A 20,190-nucleotide genomic window follows, 5' to 3' on the forward strand; every position below is an offset into this window, starting at 1 on the left:
GATTTTAGGTTAGGGGCATTGCATGTTGGTTTCAAGTTTATAATATACATAGACATTATATACAAAAAGCTACAATAAAAGAAAGTTAAAGTTGCAAAGTCAAGCTTCTAAAAGTTAGGAAATGCCAGAATTAAGGTTGCCTGTGCAACCGTTATTTACCCTCCTTGAGTGTATGCATTATGATACAATCTTTAATTACATGATCACATACTATTTTTCCACAGGATCCCTGCCTCATTCAGAGTACAGAATAGACTATGCTGGGGGAATGAATTAGGGTTCTATAGTGAATGAGGCTGTTGTCTGTAGGACCTGTTCCTCATTTTTTGCAGATGTTGAAAGGGTGTAAGTGAACGAGGCAGGGGACTGCATGAAGAAAAAGGATGTCTTATGGTTAAGACAGTTGAAATTGCACCCTGGAGAATTTGGTTTTATCCCTGCCTCTGATACAGAGTTCCTATGTGCTGCTGAAAAAGTCAAAACTTTTCATTCATTGTGTTTTCTTCATTTTCTAGGTGCTCAACGTGAGCAACCTGGGATTAGGTTTCCAGCAGTGCTGAGCACTCATAACTGCAACTGAAATGCCTGCTCAATAGGTGGAAAACTTGATGGGGTCGATAGTGATAAGGACGCCCCCAACAGAAAGGGGAAGAATGTACGCTGAGGGATGCAGCAGTGGCTCCTCCTGCTCCAGAGTCTTTAATCACTCATTGGCCTGCTGGGGCAGGAGAGGAGCTGACTGGTCCCTCACTCTCTCCTTTCATTAATTTAAACTGTAGTCTGTGCCAGATGGAGCCTTTTTTTTTTGCTCCGTTTTAGCAGCCTCACTCTGGTAGCTTTGCAGCTATGTTTTGTGGCTGTTGCAGGTCTGACTCATTGCCCATTTTGAGGTCAGGGAGGAATTTTTTGTTCCTGCAGGGGCCAAATTGGTGTGGGCCTGGTGGGTTTTTTCACCCTCCTCACAGCATCTTGGAGACACAGTTACATTTGAATAGGAGTAGGATTTAGTAATTAGTTGTAGTACTTAGTAGGAATGTTCATCACAACTTGCAGCCAGTTTCCAGTGTGGTTAAAAGGAACAGTTCCCTGAACAGGGGTGGCTCTAGGCACCAGCTAAACAAGCAGGTGCCTAGGGCGGCGAAATTTAGGGGGCGGCGAAATGACGGGCGTGTATGTGCCCGCTTAACGGAAGAGCGGCGGGAGCGCTTCCCCGGCTGCAGAGGACAGGCCGCTCCTCGGCTTGTCCCCGCCGGTGCACACCAAGAAGCGGCCCCTCCTCTGAAGCCGGGAAGGGCCCCGCTACCAGCTCCGGGTGGGGTGGGGAGGGGAGGGTTGCTTACGCGGAAGGCGGGGCGGTAGCGCAGCCCTGCCCGGGCTGCAGAGGAGGGCCGCTTCTCCTCCCTTGTCCCCGCCCGGTGCACTCCGAAGCGGCCCCTTCTCTGCAGCCGGGCAGGGCCGCGCTACCGGCTCCCACCTTTCCGCTGTAAGCAACCCCCCCCAGGCGGAGCTGGTAGCGCGGCCCTGCCCCAGCTGCAGAGGAGGGGCCGCTCCTCAGCTTGTTCGCGCTGCTCTCCTGCGGGCAGCGGCCACCCTCCAGACCAACCGGTAGCCAGCTGCAGGCCGCCTCCCTGGGCGGGGGGGGCTAGGGCGGCGCTGCGCTGCTCGGGGGGGCGGGGGCTCGGGCTGCGGTCGGCGCCGCTGGGGGGAGGGGGGGGCGGCGCTCTTCTTTTCTGCCTGGGGCGGCAGAAAAGCTAGAGCCGGCCCTGTCCCTGAAGTAAAAGACCTGGGATTTTGCTGATGGGCATTGTGTTCATGGGATAAGGGAGGCCTTTTGGCCTTGACAGGCTAAAATACCCCCCTTTTACTATCCTCTGTCCCCTTTGCAGGAGTTTGTGGGGCGAGTGGTAGAAATCAGATGAATGAGCGAAGTCCTAGCTGTAGGCTGAGGAAAGTCTACCCTGAGTTACGGTTTATATGGTAGGAACCCAGTAACCCCTGCACTGGAACCCACTTAAATTGCCTGGTATGTGAGATCATGTGTGACAGTTGAATAAGGTTGCAGCCTACCACTTAAAATACATCCCTGTGTTTGTCCTCATTCGCTGCCATGTCCAGCTTAATCAATGGAAGTTGTGCATTGAACATAGAACATTCTATAAAAATGCTAACTACTCTGAAAAATCAGGCCATAGGTGTCTCAAGTTAGGCGACCAAAATTAGCGGACACTAGACAATTTTGTACATATTTTCCTCTGTGCCTCAGCTCCTCATCTGTAAAATGGAGATAAGACCATCAGTCCATTTCACTTGTTGTAATGAGCACCATAGAAAGGCCTGTGAGGAAATTAATAAGTCATTATTCCAGGCAGGGTTTGGATAGTGTGTACTAAATAAGGCATGGGGTTACATGTTGAGTGATGAAGATAACATGTAATATTAAATACGTACCCATTCAGGATGTCATTCAACTGCCTTATCTGAAGCTTAGCTTGTAAGTTTGTTGGGGCAGAAACCGTCTTTTTGTTCTGTGTTTTTACAGTGCCTAGCAAAATGCGGCCCTGGTCCATCTCTTAGGCACTACGATAATACAAATAAATAATAAAAATAATAAACCATAAAACCATGCGTTTCCTTCATGCAATTCCCTGTCTTATTCACTACACATCTTTCAAGTTGTGTAATAAGTGAACTTAACAGGAAGCAGCCTCATTCACTACACAACCATGACTCACTTCCTGAGCACATTTCGTTTAGTACACAGAATAAGACAGGGGTCCTCTGATAAAAAAAAAACAAACGTGTGTTCATGTAATGAAAAACTGTATTATAATGCATATACAAAAGAGGGTTGAAGTTTGGATTAATTTTACAGGATTAATTTTATAATTTTATATAATTTCTGTATTTCAATCATTAAATGTTTTTTATTCCTCTTAAGGGAGATTGCCTTTACTGCCATTTCCAACATTACTTTTAACTAATCTTGATATTATTTTCTGCATGTGAAATAACCTGACATATTGCAATCTGAAAAGTGTGTCACTGAGCCATTGCCTCTAAGTTACCGATATTCAAACTCCCAGTTGATGAAGAATATGCAAGAGTCCATATTTGTTTTTGTTTTTTCAAAAAGGACTATAAGGAGTTGTTTTTCCAGTCAACAAATTTGTTCCCATAAATGAGAAGTTCCAACCCTGAAAGAAATAGTAAGTTGTGTAACTAGTAAGAATAACCTTATCAGAAAAATATTTGATGGAATTTAGGCAGAAACGATGTATTATTCCTCTTAAAAAATAAGTTATTGTTTGTAATTCCCTGAGTCAAAAGCCTCACACAGGAAGAGAGGAAAAGGAGAGACCTCCTATCTCTTAACTCATTGACCAGTATAACTGGTTAAGGAGTCTTATCAGGGGTTCTGTAAGGAGTCATACTCAGTCGTCCAAGAACAAAAGGATTGTAGCTTTGGCAGAGGCCATTGCGGCTTGGTGGGAGTCTAGAGAGTTTATTAGTAACGGAAGATAGCATACAGACAGGGACGGTGCAAGGATGTTTCGCCCCTAGGCGAAACTTCCACCTTGCGCCCCACCCCTGTGCCCCCGTCCTGAGGTGCCCTCCCCCCCACGACAGCTCTCTCACCCCCGCCCTGCCCTGAGGCATCGCAAGCCTGGGAGGCGGGAGAAGTGAAGCAGCCACGGCGTGCTCGGGGAGGCGTCGGGGCAGGGGTGAGCTGAGGCGGGGAGTTCCCCTGTGTGCCGTTCCCCCTCCCTTACTTGCTGCAGGCGGCCCTCCCTGCGCTCCCCTGCCCCAGCTCCCTCCACCTAAATGCTGGAGGTAACTGGGGTAGCCGAAGATCCGGCCGCCGCGGTTGCTGCCGAAGAAAATGGCGCCCCCCCAAATCCCGCGGTCGCCTAAATGGTTGCACCGGCCCTGCACACGGACATGCAATAGCTGTAATAACAGCTTTTTGTGAGATGATGAGTGAAAATTGTTTGCTTCACTTTATAAGACTCTATACCATCCCCATGTATGTCAGGATAGTAACTGGCAAACATACATTTATCCCAAAGTGCCAGATACATTTAGCAAATTAAGTGGTTTAATCTGAATATTTGCCCCTCACTAATTGGTCATTAAAAAGAAAAAATAGATTGCCTTTGTTGAAAGGGAGCCAATTAGATATTGCTGTATTGAGTACAAGAGTGTTGGAACATAATAATTAGGACTGTCAATTAAATGCAGTTAACTCACGCAATTAACTCAAAAAAAATTAATCGCACATATAACAATAGAATACCAATTGAAATTTATTAAATATTTTTGGATGTTTTTCTACATTTTCAATATTGATTTCAATTACAACACAGAATACAGAGTCCACAGTGCTTACTTTATATTATTATTTTTTATTTTTTATTACAAATATATGCACTGTAAAATGATAAAAAAAAAAGAAATAGTATTTTTCAGTTCACTGCGTACAAGTACTGAAGTGCAATCTCTTTATCGTGGAAGTGTAACTTACAAATGCAGATTCTACATTTGTAAGTTCAACTTTCACAATAAAGAGATTGCACTACAGTACTTGTATGAGGTGAATTGAAAAATACATATTTTTGTTTTTTTACAGTGCAGATATTTATAATATAAAGCGAGCACTGTACACTTTGTATTCTGTGTTGTAATTGATATTAATATATTTGAAAATGTAGTAAACATCCAAAAATACTTAAAATAAATGGTATTCTATTTTTGTTTAACAGTGCAATTAATCATGCGATTAATCACAATTTTTTAATCGCTTGACAGCTCTAATAATAAACAGGTCTACAAAGTTCTGATCTTGAGCCCAGTTTGAAGGCACTGTTTTGAAGAAGCAAGTGAGTAGTCAAGAGAGTAATATCTGCTACAAGGAGCGCTCGATTGGAAAGCAGTTGATTGGCTGGCACAGGTGCAGCTGCTCTCTCTCTCTCTCTCTCTCTCTCTCTCTCTTTATATATATATAGGCTGTAACAGCTGAAGGGGGCAGCCTAGTCCTGTGGATGAAGAGGTAATCTAGGCCTGGGGAGAAGTGAAAGAAACATACTGAAGGGAGGAGCTGTAGGGCCATCTCTCTGAGATAAGAACATAGGAACAGGCCATCCTGAGTCAGACCAAAGGTCCATCTAGCCCAGTATCCCATCTTCCGACAGTGGCCAATGCCAGGTGCCCCAGGGGGAATGAACAGAACAGGTAATCATCAAGTGATTCATTTCCTGTTGCTCATTCCCATCTTCTGGCAAACAGAGACTGGGGACACCATCCCTACCCATCCTGGCTAATAATCATTGATGGACCTATCTTCCATGAATTTATCTAGTTTTTTTTTAACCTTGTTATAGTCTTGGCCTTCACAACATCCTCTGGTAAAGAGTTCCACAGGTTGACTGTGCATTGTGTGAAGAAATACTTCATTTTGTGTGTTTTAACTTTCTGCCTATTAATTTTATTTGGTGACCCCTAGTTCTTGTGTTATGAAAAGGAGTAAATAACACTTCCTTATTTACTTTCTCCACACCAGTCATGATTTTATAGACCTCCATCATATCCCCCTTAGTCATCTCTTTTCCAAGCTGAAAAGTCCCAGTTTTATTAATCTCCACTCATACGGAAGCCATTCCATATCCCTAATAATTTTTGTTGCCCTTTTCTGAACCTTTTCAGATTCCAATATAACTTTTTTGAGATGGGGTGACCACATTTGCACACAGTATTCAAGATGTGGGTGTACCATGGATTTACATAAAGGCAATATGATCTGTCTTATCTATCCCTTAATGATGCCCAGCATTCTGTTTGCTTTTTTGACTGCCACTGTACACTGAGTGGATGTTTTCAGAGAACTATCCACAATGACTCCAAGATCTCTTTCTTGAGTGGTAACAGCTAATTTAGACCCCATCATTTTATATGTATAGTTGGGATTATGTTTTCCAATGTGCATTACTTTGCATTTATCAACATTGAATTTCATCTTCTATTTTGTTGCCCAGTCACCTAGTTTTGTGAGATCCTTTTGTAGCTCTTCACAGTCTGCCTGGGACTTAACTATCTTGAGTAGTTTTGTATCATCTGCAAATTTTTCCACCTCACTGTTTACCCCTTTTTCTAGATCACTTATGAATATGTTGAATAGGACTGATCCCAGTACAGACCTCTCAGGGACACCACTATTTACCTCTCTCCATTCTGAAAACTGACCGTTTATTCCTACCCTTTGTTTCCGATCTTTTTCCATTTACCAATCCATGAGAGGACCTTCACTCTTATCCCATGACAGCTTACTTTGCTTAAAAGCCTTTGGAGAGGGACCTTGTCAAAGGCTTTCTGAAAATCTAAGTACACTCTATCCACTGAATCCCACTTGTCCACTTGCTTGTTGACCCCCCTCAAGAATTCTAGTAGATTGGTGAGGCATGATTTCCCTTTATAAAAACCATGTTGGCTCTTCCAAAACAAATTATGTTCATCTATGTGTCTGACAATTTTGTTCTTTATTATAGTTTCAACCAGTTTGCCTGTCTTATTATTTAGACTTCTAGCATTGGTATATAAGCACTTTAAAAACTTTTTAGCTGTCTGCCATTACATGATGTTATTGAATGGGACTTTTTTTCATTTGATTGTTTCTCATCAGATCCTAGCAATATTTATCGTCTTCCATCCTCTCTTCCTTATTAGGACATAGGGAATCTCCATTAATGGATCCTCCCATAAGGGATGTCTCTGTCCAAACCACGTGCTCCTCTGCACCTGTCAGCTTTCCTCCAGCCTTTAGTTTAAAAACTGTTCTTCAACCTTTTTAATTTTAAGTGCCAGCAATCTGGTACCATTTGGTTTAGGTGGAGGCTCCTCCTTTCCCAAAAGTTTCTGCAGTTCCTAATAAATCTAAACCCCTCCTCCCTACACCATTGTCTCATCTGCACATTGAGACTCTGCAGGTCTGCCTGTCTAACTGGCCCTGCTTGTGGAACTGGAAGCACTTCAGAGAATGCTACCATGGAGGTCCTGGACTTCAGTCTCTTACCTAGCAGCCTAAATTTGGCCTCCAGGACCTCTCTCGTATCCTTTCCTATATCATTGGTACCCACATGTACCACGACCACCAGCTCCTCCCCAGCACTACACATAAATCTATCTAGATGTCTTGAGAGATCCACAACCTTCGCACCAGGCAGGCAAGTCACCATGCAGTTCTCTCAGTCATCGCAAACCCAGCTATCTATGTTTCTAATGTTCGAATCCCCCATAACTATTACCTGTCTCTTCCTAATAACTGGAGTTCCCTCCCCCAGAGAGGTATCCTCAGTGCAAGAAGACACCACAACATAATTTGGAAGGAGGGTCTCAACTATGGAATCATTTCCCTCTGCTCCAGTTGCATGTACTCCAATCCTGAGACTTTCATCCTCCTCAACAGTACAGACGCTATCAGGCTGGGGGTGGAATCGTTCTACCATTTCCCAGAAAGTCTCATCTATGTACCTCGCTTAGCTCCTCCAGTTCAGCCCTCCGGTCTCCAAAGCCCTTGCACGGTCTCTGAGGGCCAGGAGCTCCTTGCAGCGAATGCACACATATGCCAGCCGCCCATAGGACACGTAATCATACATGCTGCATTGGGTGCAGTAAACTGGATAGCTCCCACTCTGTTGCTGGACTTCTGCCTGCATTCTCTTTTTACTCCTGAAGCTCATTTCTTTGTTGTTGTTTTTGTTTTTATCAGGGGTTGGTTTTGGCTTTATGTTTAAAGAACGTTACCTAGGCTCCCGTCATGCTCCACTTGTAAAATCCCTTGCAGAACTCCCCTGTTCGCTAGCTCCTCTGGTCACTTAGGAGTGGGCTTTTTAAAGCCCTGGTCTTCCTGAGTAGCCCTGCCCCCTGGTTAAGAGTTGATAGGTACTAAAGGTTCTTAGAGATCAAAGGCTCGTTAAGAAGCTCTCAGCCTTACCTAGCAGGCCGCTAGGCTCAGCACACAGACGGTCAGCACACGGTCTCCCAAACAAACGGACTACATGGTATATTTCAATCAAGCAGCAAGCGTACCACAAACACTGCAGACAACAAACTTACCCCAAGGGTCACATAATTGCTCCTCCTTCACCTGGAGAACTCTCTCACAAAACTCCCATGTTAGCCCTGCCTATTCTGCTAATCCCCTTAATGGCTGGGCACAGTAGATGTCTCTTCTGTTGGGATAATCTCAGATTCTGAGCAGATGCTCAGAAAGCTTGTTTTTCTCTTTGAAAATGTGCAAGTTGCAAGATGCAAGGCTGAATCTTCACCTTTTTGAACAATCCATGAAGGTCTCTTCAGGCCTTGAGGAAACAAGTCCCAGAGACCTACAAGTGGACAAATCATCGTCATTGAGCACCTTATCAAGTAGACAGATGATGCCTAAGGCTATTGGGGAGAATACATCACCAAAGTCAACCTTAACATCAGCATCAAAGCTGACACCAACACCTTCACGGTCAAACTTGGGGACTGAAAGGGTCCACTCCAAGTGCTGAGGCAGAAACTTAAGAAGGAGCTCAGTGTTCTCCCACTGGGACAGGCATAACAAGGCCACCAGACAGAAGTCCTCTAAGCCACCCGTGGCATTGAGGGCTGGAGAGAAGGAGCAGCCTGCAACAAGTAGACTCTGCTAGCACTGATCCTGGCTCCGATGCTTCCTGCAAAATTGATTCCAGCCTTAGGGTAGGCCCAGATCCACCGAGATACCTACTGGAACCACTACAGACCTGAAGGCACCTTACACATTGGCACTGCCTCTAGAGGAGACCTGTTCCTCTTCACTGTCAGCAGGACATATGTTCTCCCTGTTACTGAACACAGAACCTTCCCCCCCTAAAATCTGCAGTTGATGCAGCCCAGAGACCTACGCGTTTTTCCTACAGGTCTTAGCTGCCATCAGCCCTCCAAGAATGGCATTGGTCCAGTCAGCAACCAGCAAGTTGGGTGTACTGTAGCTTTACTGGGGCACACCATCACAGGCATTGTGAAGCCAGACTCCATCACTGAGACAGAGGTCTCTCTCCTCACCAGCATCCTTGAACGGGGGACGAGCCAGTTTCCTCCTCTGGTGGCTCCCCTTTCCTGCACAGCTCAGAGCTGGTGATGTGGCTTGGCCCTCCAGCCAAGTCATTAATGGGCAGAGCAACATAATGCCTCATCTCACCACCAAAGTATCTCTCTACTTCGTCACTGGACAGAGTGATAGCCTTTGCATTGCTACTGGCACTGGATGACTATAAAGCGTTTCAGGAGTTGCTTGTGAGGAGTGCCAAAACATTAGAGATCGAAACAGTGATCACCACAGAGAAGTCCCACAGGCTGTGTGACATCCTGTCCACTTCTGGTCCGTGCTCTTCAGCTTCATTGCAAATATATGTGGCTAATTGCCAGTCCTTACTGGCTAAGCATGACTTTGACAATTAGGACAGAGTGCCTCTGACATGGAGTGCCCCATTGTGCCGTCTGCTGGTTAAACATGGTGCAGCAGGCAGTCCCTGCCTCAGTTTCCTCCTCTGGTGGCTCCCCTTTCCTGCACAGCTCAGAGTTGGTGATGTGGCTTGGCCCTCCAGCCAAGTCATTAAGCAAATTTCCCCTGGGAAAACAAAAGTTCAACTGAAAGTCCAAACAAAAGGTTCTTCCAGCCTCCTTGGGCTACTCTCCAGCCTGCCTCCTGGGCTAATTTTTCAGTTCTTTCCTTGTTCCACTGTAGAGAACTGACTCCCATGCTGCTTTCCCTGGAATCCCTCTGATAGGAGTTTCCTGATTTCTGCAGACCCAGCCTCAGGGCCTTCCACATGAGCCCAACCTACTCCCAGTAATTCCTCTCTCTGAGTTTCATCAACCTTTTTTCTGATCATTAGGTGATCACCTGACTCCATCCTCTCAGGCTAGGAGTTGGCTAATTATGGCACAGGCAGGGCTGAGATGTTTGTTTTTAAAGAAACTTGCACAGGTAGACTGGGCCCTGATTGCCATTAAAGGAGACAGCCACTCTATGATAGACTCCCTTCCTAGCAGAGCTCCCTCATGACAAGAGAGAGCAGCCTAAAGACATAATTAAGGAGGACCAACTACTGGTCAAGACAGGCTTACAGTGTCAATGGATGCCTCAGACGCCAGATGTATGGCCACCATCATGACCATGCAGCAGGTATCATGGCTCCAAGCATCAGGCATCCCAGGAGAAGTACCGGCCACTATCAAGGACTTCCCTTAGAAGACTAGAGCTCTTCACAAAGTGGACTGACTAACAGCACTCTTCACTTGCTGAAGGACTCAGAAGCTACCCTACTCACCTTGGGGATTTACATCTCTACACCATACCTCCAGTACTACTGTCCTCAGTCACAGCAGGGACCATGCACTCCATCGTACCCTCCCAGACACACTGAGTATCATGCCAAGAAGTGTGTGAGATACAACAGGCGACATCAGCCTTTCTTCTCATCAGCAACCCATCTCGCTCCTAGGACTCATCAGCATGGTCAAGGGGCACATTGGACTCTGTCCATAGAGCACCATCTTTGGTGCTCCTGATCCCCAGGAGAGGTCCATCTTGCAGCAATATCAGTGTATCATGCATGGATGCAGTCACACACTCTCTTTTCGCATCTAATGGTATTGAAATTCCTTAAGGGCCTCCTTCAAACCCTGGAGGTAGAGACCCAGCTTCCTCAGGGGATGTTAATGTTGTCCTCAGGAAGTTCATGGAGCCTCTCATTGAGCCACTACCAGAATGTTACATACATCACCTCACCATCAAGACTGTCTTTCTGGTGGACATTGTGTCAGCTCAGAGTCAGCAAGCTCTAGGGTCTCATGGTTGGACCACCTTTGGACATAGAGAAAAGGTTGTGTTGAGACTACACCCCAAGTTCAAGACAACTTCAGAGACAGACTTTCACTTGAACCTTGCCAGTCTTCTTCCTGAAGCCACACTTGATACCCAGAGAGAAGAAACTGCCTATCCTGACTTATCCAGAGCTTTGTTGTATTACCTTAATAGGGCCAAGCCATTTCAGTGGTCTCCTCCTCACCCCTTTGTGGCAACTTCTGGTCCAACCAAAGGCCAAGACATCTCTTTGCAGAAATTCTCCCAAGGGAATCACACAGTAGATTTCAGTCTGCCATCAGCTGGCTGGTTAACTTATCCCTTTGAATATCAAGGCACATTGTTTCAGAGCACAAGCTGCATCTATTGCCTGCTTCAGAAACATTCCAGTCTCTGAGCTCTGCAAGGTTGCAACGTGGAGTAACCCACTGACTTTTGTGAAACATTATGCCCATGATGTGGCTGCCAAATTAGGTGCCAAGTTCAGGTGAGCAGTACGTCAATCTTTGTTTGACCGATTCAGCTGATACTCCTCACTCTCACCATCCAGGGGGGACTCTGCTTGCCAGTCACCTACAGTGGGATCCACATTGACACACATTCTTAAGAACCACCGCAGTTACTGTAAGGTAAGTAACTGTTCTTTAGAATACAAACTTCAGGGTGAAAATGCTGTGAATTGTTTTCCAGCTGAATAAGAACAAGAGTTTTTATAGAAATACGACGTTTGGTTTTGTCATGGTCTCAATCCCTTAGGGATAACCAATGTCCAGAAACTAGAGCAGATAGAAACAATTAACAGAGTCCTTGTTTAGGAGTTAACTAATTAACCAGGTTCCCCCATCTGGTAGCTGGACTAGTTGAGTATGCATCTTGAGCACTACTGGAACTAAGACATGAATCATGAGCCTTGTGGACCATCGGAAGCAGCCCTACCAGCTGATCCAAAAGATATTCTCCCCTTTGACTGAGATGGTAAGAGGTGTTCAGTACTTGTCTCAGCAGGAAGCTGCTGTTGGTAGATCTTGAAATGTGTAGACAATTCATTTAATGGAAAAAGCAAATCATTATTGGTGTAGAATTAAAAGTCAGAACTGATTTGATTTAAATTAACAATGGTAGACTTGTGTGGCACTAAATAATTTCCTGTACTTTGAATGTTAGTCTGAACTGAAACACCAGAATGAATCTAAATACATCAAAATAGCATTTGTTGCTTTATTACCAATTTGTAATATTACAAGGATAATCCGATAATATATTAAAAACCCTACTTTCATTTATATACAACACATGCTACATCAGGCATCATCAGTTTTTAATGCACATCATACATTTGTAAAGAAACAATGAGGTAATAAGGGAAGAGAGCAAGAGCTTTTTTTGTTTTTCTCAGACATTCTTTCACTAAATTTTATGGTTTTCACTGTATTTTCTAATTTGCAACAATCATCTAGTCTACATACCTACCTCAGCAGAATTCTAAAATTCTCCAAGTTTCCACAATTGATTTTATTTATAAATATGAGTGAGTAATTATTTTTAATATGTTGACATACAATATACTCATTAATAATTGTGAAATATGGCAAATATAATTGTTCTTGGTTACAAATATTTTCTTCCAAGAATCTTAACCTTGTGGCTAAGGACATTAAATAGAATATAGATCGGTATCCATCATTTGCCTGCAAAGTTGGATAGCCCCTTTAATTTGTAGCCATTTTCTGATTACAGTGGCTACACAGCAGGTAATGACGTAGCTCAGGTATAAAATAATGTTAAATATTTAGGCTATTATTTTATATGAACATTAACATTATTCATGTTGGCTATATAATATGCAATAGCCATTATAAGTTTGGATTACTTTATAAATACATGTAGGCAGTTAAATTTAAAAACACTCATTTTCCTTCCTTGATCAAAAATGTTTGTATCAGAGGTCAGCTTTGAGAATGATGGCATGTACATCAAGAGAAAAGTGAGAATGAAGGACTGGATTAATCATTAAGGTAACTATTTGGGTGTCTGCCCACAAACTGAAAATGATTTAGTGATTTAACAAAAATTAAATTAGGAATAATACCACTAATACCCTACAGTACATATACCAGCTACATAGTTTCAAAGGATGTTATTTCCTGTGTCAAATGATCCCTACTAATAAGAATAAAACTCTTGCTGTACAGATTGTACTGTATTTGAGAATATTTATACATAATACAACATACAGAATATTTAGATGCTGTGGCAAGATTTTTAGCATCTAGACTTAATTTACAGGGAATAAAACCCAGAAGTGTTATCTACAGTCCATCTCAACTCCCAGTTCTAGGAACAGGAACCTTAATTACCGGTATTTTTGGTACAAAGAAAGATGATCTGAATGTTGTTATATCACTTACATTGTATGTTTTTGCTGGAATGAATGTTGAAAATACAATATACAAGTCCTCAAATTTTAGCAATAAATGTACAATATCTTACATTCCTTGCTGCTATAAAGACACATGCCATTTCATTGTTCTGTTTTAAACAGAAAATTAAAAGAGGAAAAAAATTCTTTCAGTGGAACGTGTTGGGATTAGGCCTGATCATCATAACAACTTTCTTTAGTGAATATGATCCGCCACGGAACTCAGCCCAGTAAACACCATCCTGGTATCGACTACGATAGTGTCCTCCCCGATACCAGACTCCATTGAGGTTTGAGTGAGCACAGGCATTGTACCACCATCCTCCTTTCTGATAATGAGCACAGTTACCTATAATGAAAAGCAGACTGTTATTGAGTATAGAAACTGAAAATCTTGCAGTAAGCAGACTAGCAAAACTTTCATAAAAGTTTTAATGTCTGTATATTTTTAAATCTATCAGTCTGATGATGTAAGCAGCAAGGCACACAAAACCTTCCTTTTACAGTCCTCAATCTTGCAATCAAAACCATGCAAATGGACTCTTCAGTGGAGCTCCACTTTAGTACAAGATTCACCTGCACGGATCCAGTTTCAGGATCCAGGCCTTAATTTTTAAAATAACATCAAATATTTAAACTAAAAAGTTTGTTTTGTCATCTGTCAATGAAAATCATTAGATTACCAGATTAATTTGTGTATCATCAGAGCGGTTTGTTTTTCGCTTTTTAAAATGTTTTTAATTATACGTTTAAATGTAATTTTCTATCATGTCATTCTATGACTTGCCATTTTCCTTCGGGTTTTTTTCTTGTTAAACACTTCATACCTGTGTATACATCATGGTCTCTATCCAGTGTGGTGAACTGCTTCCCATTGTGCCAAGTGAAAGAATCCCCAGCATTGCCATTGTAACGACCCAGTCTCAACTTGTAATATTCACTCTCTGGCTCCAGTCTGAAACTGGCATATTCAGCAAATACTTTTCGACCTGACCAGTCTTCCATTGTTACAAGCAGTTTGTAGTTGCCTTGATTTGTTAGCCAATAAATATTTTCTAAACCCAGCCAGTACTCTCCATCTATGTTACCAAATCCTTGCTGTGAAGAAATAGTGACAAATAGATTACTGTTGCATATATGTTTTACTTTTAAATCTCAATGCATCCTTAACCATGGCACCTTGATAATGACTACATGGGCATATTTTGAAATTCCAGTGCAACTTCACCTTGGCCCTAAGTATGTTTCAGCACTTGACACCACTACAAAATTTTTCAGAGGAAGGTACAAGAGATCATGTAGTGGACACTCATGGAATAATCTGTCTATTTGGAAGTTTCTTGCCAACCTATCAGTTATTGGTTGGTTTATAACCTGAAGCATAAGTGTATACTCCTTATAAAAGTAGTTGTATCCTATCTAACATAGCTGTGAATGGTCTCATTATTCACATATGTCTAATTATTTTTTCAGTTCTGCTAAGCTCTTAATTCTAAATCTCCCATTAAGACAGGAAAGAGAAAACAAGTTTCATTTGTCCTAACCTTGTAAGTATCCCAGTTTCTGAAAAAGTTGACTGATCCATCGAGTCGTCTCTGAATGACGGTCCAGCCACCAGGGTCGTGTCGTTGGTCACACCAGACCTGCATAAGTCGATTTGTATTTTCAGGTTTCACAAGATAGATGGAACTGGTGTCATGGCCATCTTCTAATGCCTGTAGACAGTCTTTCCACGGTCCTGTTTTAAAATAGAAACACTATGAATTCAGAAAATAATTGTGCTTGTCGTCTTTGTCTTCTGGAAATATTTGAATGTGGAACATTTTTTTCCTGGCATGTACTAGACATGCTTCTGCCAAGTATTATGCATAACTGTTTCCCTAAAAAACACATATTTTCACCTTTGCATATGGAAGGTGTAATGTCCAGTAGTGTGCTTGCATGGACCTGGGCTTCATTTGGTATCACGAGGTTCTTGAGCCCTTTTACTTAATTTATTCCTTGGCAAACCATATTGTGTATGCTGTTTACACGGTGTATTAATTTATTGACCTTGGCTGCCTGCATGTTTTCATTATGCAGTATATAAAACATGGCAGATTATGCAATCTATTTTTTAAATCATAACCATAATTTTTAGTCTTATTCAGCATAAAGAATACTTGGAATTGTGGAAGGCTAAATAGAAGTGCAATTATAAAGGAAGAAAATACTTCTAGTATGTTCAGACTTGCATGCATGCTGGTGATTTGGATTTAATAGTGTGATGAAGGGATGCATAGTGTAAAGTATGGAGTGTAGGTTTAAAGTATGGAGCATGACATTGTTCTACCACCTGGCAAAAAGAATTCACAGTATCCAAGTATGGTAGGAGAAAGGTATTCACTACAAATGCAGATGCAGTCATATTTAGGGGGATAGTTCAGGGAAGGCAGAGTAGCAGGTAAGATCACTTGGAAGCACATGGGAAATTCCCTTGCTCTTAAGCATAGGATTTGTGTTGTCAGGGAGACTGAGTCCCATTAAGCATGTCCTTGTTTGAAGACTCCCCTCTGGATTGTGTCTTGTGGTGAAGTGTCTCTCCGAGATGTGACAGGTCAGAAATTCAGAAGTTAGCTTCTTTAAGGTGTGTAAGCTAGTGGGCAAACTCAGTGGCTGGGTAAGGTAGAATAAAGTTCCCAACAACCATGCAGTCCGAGACCCTTTCTTCAAGGCTGGGTTTATTTTCAAACAAAAGCAAATTAATTCATAATATTTGTGTGCCATCCAGCCAGCTGGGAAGGGAGAGCGTATACCCCTTCCTGTTAGCTGCTGGGACCAGTGCTTAATTTTTATTAGGGCTCTAGGCTTGGCAGTTTATAGCCCCAGCACCTCTGACCAGGGGCGGCTCTAGGCACCAGCGGGCCAAGCACCCGCTTGGGGCGGCATCCTGGGGAGGGCGTCATTTGGCTCCGGTTGAGCTCCCGCCGGCATGCCTGCGGCAGGTCCACCGGAGCCCGGGACGAGCGGACCTGCCGCAGTCATGCCTGCGGCGGGTCCCGTCTTCCCGCGGCTCCGGTTGAGCTCCCGCAGGCATGACTGCGGCAGGTCCGCTGTCCCGGGCTCCGGTGGACCTGCCGCAGGCATGCCGGCGGGAGCTCAACGAGCTAATACCGCCCTCCCCAGGATGCCGGAGCCGCGGGAAGAGGGGACCCGCCGCGGGACTGGGGAAGGGCGGCGCAGCGCTCCGCGCTGCTTGGGGCAGCCTGATTTGTAGAGCCGCCCCTGCCTCTGACAGTTACGAAAGTTAAATTGCTTGAGCCCTGGCACCTCTTTCATTACAAATTAAGCACTGCCCTGGAAGGACTACTAATGGAGACACACACCCCTAGGACTTCCCTGACTCAGGGTTCTTCCTGTCTGCTGCCCTAGCCCTAGAGGAAAGAAGCCTTAAACCTGGTTTCTTATAGGTTACATCAGGGGTTGGCAACCTTTCAGAAGTGGTGTGCCGAATTGTCTTTTATTCACTCTAAATTAAGGATTACGTGTGCCAGTAATACATTTTAATGTTTTTAGAGGGTCTCTTTCTATAAGTCTATAATACATAACTAAACTGTTGTTGTATGTAAAGTAAATAAGGTTTTTAAAATGTTTAAGAAGCTTCATTTAAAATTAAATTAAAATGCAGAGCCCCCTGGACTGGTGGCCAGGACCCGGGCAGTGTGAGTGCCACTGAAAATCAGCTCGCGTGCCGCCTTCGGCACACGTGCCATAGGTTTCTTACCCCTGGGTTACATGCTTGTATTAGCCATTTGCCTGCAGCTACAGTTTCCTGTTTTAAATGGCCAAAGAGTTATAACAGGCACACTGGGATGCATGTATACACCCCAAAGCCTGATGCCCTTTATACAAGCTAGAATTTTCAAAATCATCTAAGAAGTGACATAAGAGCACAACTCCATTTGTTTCAGTCACTTAGACACTTTTGAAAATTGCAACAATAGTTTTTAAAAAACAAAATAAGGGAAAATAGATGTTAAATACAAAAAAAACCTGGTACTTTTAAAATTAACTTTTAAAGACAAAATCTATATAGTAAAAACATTTGAGAGAAATCTCAGGATAATGAATGTCTGGAAATATATAACAGAATGTAAAGTAAAACAAAAATAGATTTTAAAAACATCCTGTGTGGAAAGGCTGTCATTCCTTTAAAATATCTGATTTCCTAAGGGGGCAGCATCTGAGTGTCCAGGAAGGACAATTTTTGATTGGTAAAAAGTGCCCATTAGAATTCTGGATTTTTTGTTGATCCTTTTGCAAAAATTCAGCGTAAGCCAACTATGCCCATCTGAACACCTAGGTATGTTGCAAAAAGAAAATCAGAAACATTCGTGAATCCAGGATCCACTTGCTTAGTAACTATATTTTGAATTTTAATATTTTGGTGCCTGCATAACATAATGGTGGCGATATTAGAAATGGCTGCATGGACAGCTTTGTTCAGTTGCTATGATTATAGTGAATGAGCTGATGGAATGAAATGATAAAACTATTATCAGTAAGTAACTAGTCCGGATCAATTTTTAAGGGAACTGAGGGATTATTATAGTACAAGAATGTTTGATCAACATTTGTAAAGAGGCCAGAACTGAGCTATGTAGTAGACAGGCAGATCTTTTTCCTTTTAGTAATAAAACAGTCAAGTTGACTTTGGCTTCTGTTCTGGATGGGGGATTTTCCAGCTGAGCTGCCCCCAAAAATAACATTGGCATGAAGATCAACAGTAGACTCAGCAATATAATATATCATTATAGACGTTGGCATTGTCACACTGATATCTGAAGGCAAGCAAAAAAACAATTAATGGATCAAAAATGTGGTATGATATACTCCACACACAGAGGAGAAAGACAGCTACCCTATTTGCTAGGGTGCAACACACTGGTTTCAGGTATGGAGGCCATAAAGCAGCTATTTTAAAGAGATTAGACTTTTTTTTTTAAAGTTTCTAGCTCAAAAGAAAATATTCTTAATGTGAAGATACTCAGATTCCTCACTAATTGGTCCGGTATAAGAACCTAGATAGAATTTGTACAGCATTGTTTTCAGAAATCTTTAGTCAGACAGCTCTAGTAGCTTTGCTACTGTGCTCATATTTTTGCCAAAAAACCAGAAAAGTTAACAAGACTCACAAGTCAGTGATCCCTTCAAAGTCCAGACTGAGAGAGAAAAGAGAGGATTTAGTGAAGCATTCGTCTTTGGGATGATACTAAATTGTATGTTGCTATTATAATTAAAAATAGTTTTAAGTTTATACAGAATAAATACTTCTGTTATAAAGACTTGCCATTGTTTTGCATGCACGTAAATAAGATGATAATAACAAGTTAGCTTAGTTCACATTGTATCCCCTGTATTAACTCACTAGCAGTGGACAGTCTGTGCCACTTGTTCCATAAATTGTAGCTTAGTTTAGGTGAACTTTTTGATATTTTAAAAAGCCTTTTGTAAATACTCAAGAACCCAATCAAAAGTGGGTGTTTGGGTTTTTTGGTCTGTGTCCAAGTTATTTGATTTTTGTATTTCCCTTTGTCCTCAGCAGCATAGTCCTGTGAGTAGAATGCTGCTTCTGAGCCCAATTTTCTTTCTTGCTGCAGATACAAGTACATGTTCTTGGCTGCTTAAATGAAGATGCAGCACTCTGTTTTAATATCTGTGTTTTATTGTGTTAAAATGCAGGAGACAGACAACATTGTATTTCTTTCCAATATCTGGTTCAACACATTTAACTTGACTGTGCAGTGTTTATTTTATTTCAACTTAAATACAGTGAGGTTTGTAAGAGAGAAAAATAATGAGTTCCGAGCTGTTGTGGAACAAACTTCTACAGGAACTAAGGACCATCACAAATTTTTTGACCTTGGCTTCTTTCACAAACACATAGCATCATGACACTTAAAACAAGCAACCCCTCTCCAACTAAACAAAAAAACAACAAACACTACTCTGCACACACAGTACTTCTCTGGGGAAGAGGGTGAGAGAGAGAGATGAATCACATCACTGTAGGAGCTCAGATACTAAGGTGTTGAGAACCTGAATAGAATAGAATAGTGCTTCCTCTCTCACTGTTACCAGTTAATCTTCAAAAATAGCTTGCGCTCCTACGTCAAAGAGAGTGTTATTATGGTTTCAGACTAAAAGGAATCCAATTTAAAAAAAACTCACAAAAAAAGCTGTGTTTGGTCTCACTAATTTAAATTTGCAGACTTGGGATTTTATAATCATGCAAATATGTACTTTCAAATAGATATAAAAATGTATGTGTCAACAAAACATCTGCCAGTGCTGAGGTCTCTAGTATGGTTCCTTTTAATTACTACCATTTAATTATTCTAATATAACTGATTTTTGGTTTGATATGGGAAATGCAGTGGTTTTGAACTATTTTTGCTTTTCTGCTATCATCCTACTGAAATCAGTGAAATGTAGGGATATGCCTGAAGTGATGGACATGACAACAGATATGTTCTACCTAGCGATGTAAAATACAAAATGGTTAAACAGTAAGCATTAGTCTTACCAGTTAACCAACCCTAACCATTAATCCCCAGCCCCAGGCCACCCGACTGGCCTGTTGAACCCAGCCTCACGCCACGCTGGCTGACCCCAAGCCAACGCCAGCCAGCCGACCCGCCAACTCCAGCCCCGCACTGGCCCACTGACGCCAGTCCTGCGCCAAGCTGGCAGATGCCAGCGCCATGCCAGCTGACCCCAACCCTGCGCGCCGGCCAGCTGGAGTGGCCCCGGCCCCGGCCCCAGCCCCAGCTCCGCTAGCCAGCTGGAGCAACCCCAGCCACATAGGCCCTAACCGCTCTCCTTTTAATCAGTTAACTGTTTAAACGAC

At 42.7% G+C, this 20,190-nt stretch overlaps 2 protein-coding genes across 18 annotated transcripts in view; one reads left to right on the plus strand and one right to left on the minus strand.

Annotated features, from left to right (window-relative positions):
* The window catches only part of RALGPS1 (Ral GEF with PH domain and SH3 binding motif 1), a 343,816-nt gene that overhangs the window by 133,855 nt on the left and 189,771 nt on the right, over positions 1–20,190 (plus strand). The gene's annotated exons all lie outside the window — the stretch shown is intronic.
* The window catches only part of ANGPTL2 (angiopoietin like 2), a 37,017-nt gene continuing 28,897 nt past the window's right edge, over positions 12,071–20,190 (minus strand). Inside the window, exons 3-5 of the mRNA XM_039506429.1 lie at positions 14,846–15,039; positions 14,129–14,399; positions 12,071–13,650 (exon numbers count right to left, since the gene is read on the minus strand). Coding sequence (XP_039362363.1) covers positions 13,451–13,650; positions 14,129–14,399; positions 14,846–15,039 — 665 coding nt within the window. The 3' untranslated portion in view covers positions 12,071–13,450. The remainder of the gene's footprint in view (positions 13,651–14,128; positions 14,400–14,845; positions 15,040–20,190) is intronic.

Source organism: Mauremys reevesii, linkage group 19 (genome assembly GCF_016161935.1).
Source record: "Mauremys reevesii isolate NIE-2019 linkage group 19, ASM1616193v1, whole genome shotgun sequence".
Lineage (NCBI taxonomy): Eukaryota > Metazoa > Chordata > Testudines > Geoemydidae > Mauremys > Mauremys reevesii.